This window comes from Amphiprion ocellaris, chromosome 6 (genome assembly GCF_022539595.1).
Source record: "Amphiprion ocellaris isolate individual 3 ecotype Okinawa chromosome 6, ASM2253959v1, whole genome shotgun sequence".
In the NCBI taxonomy this organism is placed as follows: Eukaryota; Metazoa; Chordata; class Actinopteri; family Pomacentridae; genus Amphiprion; species Amphiprion ocellaris.
Genome location: NC_072771.1, coordinates 12,692,914 through 12,699,655, shown reverse-complemented (window position 1 = coordinate 12,699,655; position 6,742 = coordinate 12,692,914). Strand labels below are relative to the sequence as shown.

The following is a 6,742-nucleotide window of genomic DNA, read 5'->3' as shown; positions in this document are numbered from 1 at the left end:
AAAAAAAAGAATATGCTCTGCCTGTTGGATATAACAGTCGCCAAGCATCTACAATGTTCAAATCTTTTACAGTATTTTTTACAACCTGACTAGATTTTGACTGATGAGAGTGACTTGTAGAGCTTTTATCCAAATGAGTGTCCAAGACCAAATTCATATCCCCTGCTATAATAATGTTAGAACTATCCAAGTTTGGTAAGATTTTAAAAATCTTTTGGAAAAACTCTGGGCAATCAAAGTTAGGGCCATATATGTTTGCTCAGTGGCTACTCTTTGATACGTCAGGTTAATACGACGTCAATTACTCGCGAGAGCGTGGCCTCGAAAGTAACATCACGTCAAGCACCCAGGCACCAGGTCAGAGAGTCAGAGGAGTGTCGTCTTGGAAAATAGGACAGCGACTTACTGGAGAAAAGTTATTAGCTTAAGATAACTCATAATATATTGTACAAGTTAAATAGACATTCACAAAATATTGATGGCCAGCAAACATTACGTAACATATCGGTAGCTTCAGTTAATTGGTCCCAGTGCCAACTATTGATAGCATTAAGCTAATATCTATACCATGATGTAACTGCTGACTGTTTTCAGATGAGCTTGTTCAATTTTTTTTTTTTTTTTTTTACATTCTGCCTTTAAAAAGCCATTTTCAACTGGCAATTCATTAAATAGGTTGTACAAATACAATCTGCAAGTGTCATTTGTTTATGCGTCATGGCTCCCCAGAGAGCCTGCCGCCACTGCTGAAAAAAATCCTAGAGGAAACACTGTATACATACATGCATAGATTCAATACATACATAAAAACATATACATACATGCATAGATTCAATACATACATAAAAACATATACATACATGCATAGATTCAATACATACATAAAAACATATACATACATGCATAGATTCAATACATACATAAAAACATATACATACATGCATAGATTCAATACATACATAAAAACGTATATACATACATGCATAGATTCAATACATACATATGAACATGCATAAATTCAAGACATACATACGAACATACATATGTTCAATACATACAAACACACATAAATTCGATACATACATACAAACATACATTCATAAATTCAGTACATACATACATATACATGCGTGTTAACATGCTACTGTAACAGTAATTTCCTGTAAAGGACCAATTAAGTGTTCTATTCTACTTCTATTCTACTTGAGTAAATGTACTTAGTTACTTCCACCACTGTACATAGTAGAGCAGTATGAGTCCTCCTGACCGCAGGGGGCAGCATCACTGTAACACCAGCAGCTCCTCCTCAGACTGCTAGCAAACAGCTGAGAAGTGAGATGGAGGAAGATTTCAGACACAAGTGGCGACACGAAAACTTGCTATAATTTTTTTTAACCTTTTCTTTTGGTATTTGTTTAGTTTAGCGATAATTATATGCCTCGCAGTAGTGTGGCTCGATGAGCTCGCCTCGCTGTATAAGCAGTGAATCTGCCTGCAAACTAGTAAACACAGTTAGCCTAGGAGCTAAGCTGGCAGCTGTGCAGCTAATTTCTTCAAACTAGTTAGCATCGATGAGGAAAGACAATCCTGCCTTCATTGTAAACAAGACTGAGCAGCTGGTCTTGAGTTAGCTGGCGGCTGGTCAAGGAAAGAATACAACAGAATGACAGGTGAGTGACACCACCAGATGTTAACTAGTTCACTAACTCATCGGTGTACATGAGCTGACGTTCTTTTGAACAGCAGTTTTCAGTAGCACCAGTTTCAAATTGTGGTGAAGTAGTTTTGTACTGCCTGATCGTAACACTATGGTTTCCTCAGATGATGCTATCCTGCTGAATGTACCTGTCATTCGGCAGCTGTACCACTGGGACTGTGGTTTAGCCTGCTCCAGGATGGTGCTCAAGTAAGTGCAAGTTGAACTACATTCTGAAATCATAGTTAAATATTCACTTTGTACACAATGTAAGGCTCTTCTTAATGTCTACAGTCATCACTATACAAGTTATACTACCTCTACTAACACATAGCTCTCTTTTTAAAAGTCCAGCATGGGTGCACTACAGTTAGTGGGGGATTAACAGTCTCAAACTTTCTAATCTCGCAGGTTCCTCCATCCAGTCAGTGATGAAGAGTTTGAGCGAGCATGCTGGGACCTGAAGCTGACAGAGAGCGTGTGGACTATTGACCTGGCCTACCTCATGTGCCATCTTGGAGTGAAACACTGCTTTTGCACACAGACTTTGGGTGTAGATAAGGGCTTTAAAAATCAGGTAGCTCGTACAGTCTATCATTATTGCTCTAAATAGATATGATTAGTATCAGCTCTGTATGTAAACGTGTCTTTGTTGTCTTTTGTTGTGTTTTGCAGTCCTTTTATAAGAAGCATTTTGATACAGAGGAAGACAGGGTGAACGAACTCTTCCTTAAAGCAGAGACTAAAGGTGTGGTGGTGAAGAAATGGTGAGTTTTCTGTTGATTATTATCCACTCGCTAGTGTTTGCCTCATGCAAATTAAATCTAACACCTGAAATGTGTGTATGGTTATCTTGTCATAGTTCTGTGACAGTTCAGGAAATCCAGTCTCATCTGGAGCAGGGCCATGTTGCCATCGTGCTCGTCAACGCTGTGGTCCTGACATGTGAACTGTGCTCTTCACCTGTCAAATACTGCTGCTTCCTGCCTGTGGGACAGAAGTGTTTCTGCAGGAAGCCAGAATACCAGGGTCACTTTGTGGTTGTTTGTGGCTTCAACAGGACCACTGGCTGTATCTTTTACAACAACCCTGCATATTCTGACCGTGAGTAATCTCATATGTCCAAAGCACAAGCAGAATATGGCTAAATGGTATTTAAATGTAGTTACAGAATCAGTGGTTGATGGCAGAAAACTGCCATTCTAAAAACAGTCTATGCTATTACACTGCTATTAGCATAGACTGCATGGCATAATGCTAATTCTCAGAGATAGTTGATTCTCAGAGTTAGATGTCCTGATACTTTTGGTACCTTTCAACATTAAAAGGGATTTTTGTTTTATTTAAGTGGGCTGAAACAATGTAATCAATAGGTTGACTGGCCACCAGCTTTTATAAAATGAAGTCATGAGAAAAAAATATTAAACATTTGCAGGTTCTAATTACTCACATATAAGATTTGGTAGTTGTCTGTCTTTTATATGTTAAATTATTATATCAACAAATTTGGCATTTGGCTCCTTATGCATTCGCATAAATGTAATAAATATGAAGACATCACCTTTGAGCTTTGACAACTTGGAAAAAAATTTTTATCTGTTTCTCAGATATTTTATAGGATCAAAAACTCACTAGTCTGTAAAATCATCAAATGAATGCTTAACTGAAACAATAAAAGGACTCAGAGAGCGCAGTGCTCTGCCGAGGCTGCTCAGTCATTGTATCATTTCCGACAAATGAAATCTTTAATAAAAAATAACTTTGCAATGAGCACTGGCATGTGTTATGCATGTGTACATTATGTATGGATAACAAATCGTATGACCTAACTATGTAGCGGGCAGCGGGAATTGATGGGACTCGGAAACACCCTCACAATTTAATCAATTGTTCTTGTATGATTTCCAACAGATAAGTCCCGATAAGTCACAGCGGTGGATTTGTAGCGGGACTGCAATCATGTGATTGTCAGCAGGCAGCTGACATAGTGTTCACTCCTTGTCATGGTTACAGTGATGCCGTGCCGCTATCTTGCAATACAGAAATTTTTAACAAATCTGTGGATCCAGACCATAAGCCGCATCACTGCCAAAATCTAATCACTTGGTCCTTGTGTCATTTCTGACCTTCTCTGAAAATTTCATCCAAATCTGTTAGTCCATATTTGAGTAATGTTGCTAACAGACGGACAAACCAACTGTTGTATTGTCGCATAACTCGGCCGCGTTCCTTGGTGGAGTAATAATTGTCAGTTTCAGCCCTAGATTAAATCATATTTTGGTTAATTTTGTTCAGAAGTTCCAAATTAATAGATTTGTCTGCAGTGATAACTTTGCAGTTGTTGTAAACTTTTACTGAATGGAGGCATTCAAAATAAGTTTTTGGAATAATCAACCACTGACATAATTATTATTTAAAATTGAGATGGGGCCACTTTGTATCGAGTTTGTTCAGTGCATCTCGATCGAATTGGCTCCTGGGGCTTTGCATTTCAATGTGAGGATCTGTGATCCACTCACAGGTTTTAATGTAGTCGATCGGTGGATGCACAGAGTGATTTGTACTAAATGCTATCCGTATGCTAGCATAGCCCTGGTGGCAGTGTTATAGTAATATGATCAGTTTAGCAGGTATCGTTATTGTCATGAATACAAACATAGTTTAGTGTGTTTGTACTCCACCGTCATTGAGCAGATTACCACTGAGCAAAAAACTGCAACTGAGAATGGTGAAAATATAATTGGTTTTGCAAGTATTGAGTGATAAACCAAAGCGGTGGACAAATGCATTGGTCACGAAGGTGGTAATTTGCTAAAAGTTTCACCCTAAGAACGGCATTTGAACAAACAGATGGCATTTCATATTTGTTTGTGGAGACACCCCAAAGTTCCTAACCATAGAGCTAAAAACTGGGAGAAAGACAATTCAGACTCTTGCAGTACAGTAGGAGTAATAGCTAATGTCTGACTGCTAGTAACAAGTGCTCACAGATGTGTGTTTGTTGTTCAGGGGTTTGCTGCACCAGCACCAGTAACTTTGAGGAGGCCCGACGGAGCTATGGGACAGATGAAGATATCCTGCTCATTTTCAAGGAGAGTTGATGGACAAAGAAGATGGATTTGGATTCATCATTATAGTATAGTCTAGTGGTGCCTCCTTTTGTCTGCTGTCACAGAACTCCTGTTTCTTTCTTTCTGGAGCTAAAACCACACACGTGTATATATATATATATATATATATATATATATATATATATATATATATATATATATATATATATATATATATATATATATACACACACACGCCAATACTACTCAGCCTTTGAGGGATTCACAGTGAGAAGATTCTGCAATCTACAAAGGATTTTCTTTATTTCCTTTTCTTGAAAAGAGCAAATTGTTCAAATGAATTTTATTATGTGTTGAATTTAAATGACTGCAGTTGCTCATGGACTGAAATGTCAAACTGTGGACAGAAGAATTCAGACTTGTGCAACAGTGGATGAAATGTGGGAAACATGACCTAAAATAGGAATTACCAGGAAGTAGCGTGCACATAATTCAGGCTGAGGATGACTACATATAGTGTATTCAATTTTTTTGTTCTGCTCAGTGTTGTGCGATGCTGCTCCTTTATAGACCCCAGCCTCACCTCTACTTGCCTTTTACAAATCCACTTGATTCACCTCTCAGTCACTTTTTATTCACATGATTCTATCAACAAGGAATCCAGGAAGTAAAGTGTTTTCAGAGTCTCAGGTAATTAATGACATCAAATGACGACACTAGTGCAATGCAATACTTCGTAGTCTGTCTATGGAACTCAGTCTGCCGGCAGAAGAACATCAACATGGACATGATGAAACAAATTCATCAGATTCATTCACTTCACAGGAAATACAGCTTAACATTTTGTGTTGTGTTGCCGTGGAAACTTAGATGGATGCATTGCTGGATGAGTCATGCTGTGTTGAAATCAGTGAAGACAAGGTGATTTCCTCATTGTCACTCAGTTTTATTTTGAAATTTGATGGTTTATATGTTTTTGCACTACACTTTTCATACCAGATATAATTGTGTTATTTAAATTAAAATGCTTTTCTAGATCTATAAGAAGTCATTTCCCTCTGGTTGTGCTTTTTGGTGAGATCAAATGGCAAGTTTTAAAATGCAACCTTTATTTTTTATTGAACATAGACCTGCATTTATTATATGTTGTGATTAAAAGATTTGAACATATACTCTGTGCTTTTTGTTTTTCTTTCACCTTCTCTCTTCCAAACATATTTCTGGTCATTGTGGTCAAATAGCTCAATCTTTGTTTAATGTGACCACAGAAATTTCCTCCAGAAGGCCTTTCATTTGTGCATGTGATCAGCAGCCAACATTAGTTGCTATAAGGTGCCGTTTGTGGAAGAAGAGCTCTCATTGCACAGCAGCCTCTCAGCCCATGACAATGTAAAACACATTTGACTGGACACTGTCACTATGTTTCAGCAGCTTCTAATTCATTGCAGACCTGCTTTTAGTGATTCTTGGTTGATTCTTAAACCATCTTGACCAACTATCTCAGCAGCAGGCTATAGTTTGAGTTTGCTTCTTGATCGTGGCAGTGACATACTTGTGCATGCACTTTATATTTACAAACAGCTGTTTGTACTGATGATTTTGGAATCTGTAGCAGCTTTGAAATGGCTCCAAATGACTTTTCTGACTAGTTCAAGTCAATAATTTCCTTTTTCTGATCATGGCTGAGGTCCTCAGACTTTGATGAGTATACCAAATGGATTCTAATTAAACTGGCTAAGAGGAGTCATCAGCTGGTTATGCCACCACGAAAAATTGATTAACACAGTTTTATACGTCACCAAAACTGATAACACAAGTTGCCGTATGTATATTTTTGAACCAACACATTTCATCATATTGCCAGAAGTGCTGCAATAAATCTTCGAAAGAGCCAACATGGATAATTTCTCTCTCTCTCTCTCTGTCTCTCTGTCTGTGTGTGTGTGTGTGTGTGTGTGTGTGTGTGTGTGTGTGT

General features: G+C 38.0%; 1 protein-coding gene across 1 annotated transcript; it reads left to right on the top strand.

The window, feature by feature from the left end:
* Nucleotides 1-1,306: 1,306 nt before the first annotated feature.
* On the top strand, nucleotides 1,307-5,937 carry gucd1 (guanylyl cyclase domain containing 1). Its single transcript, XM_023268129.3, has 6 exons — nucleotides 1,307-1,670; nucleotides 1,822-1,906; nucleotides 2,108-2,273; nucleotides 2,372-2,463; nucleotides 2,559-2,800; nucleotides 4,706-5,937. The coding sequence occupies exons 1-6, from the start codon at nucleotides 1,664-1,666 to the stop codon at nucleotides 4,795-4,797; spliced, it is 684 nt and encodes a 227-aa protein (XP_023123897.1). The 5' UTR covers nucleotides 1,307-1,663; the 3' UTR covers nucleotides 4,798-5,937.
* Nucleotides 5,938-6,742: the final 805 nt, after the last annotated feature.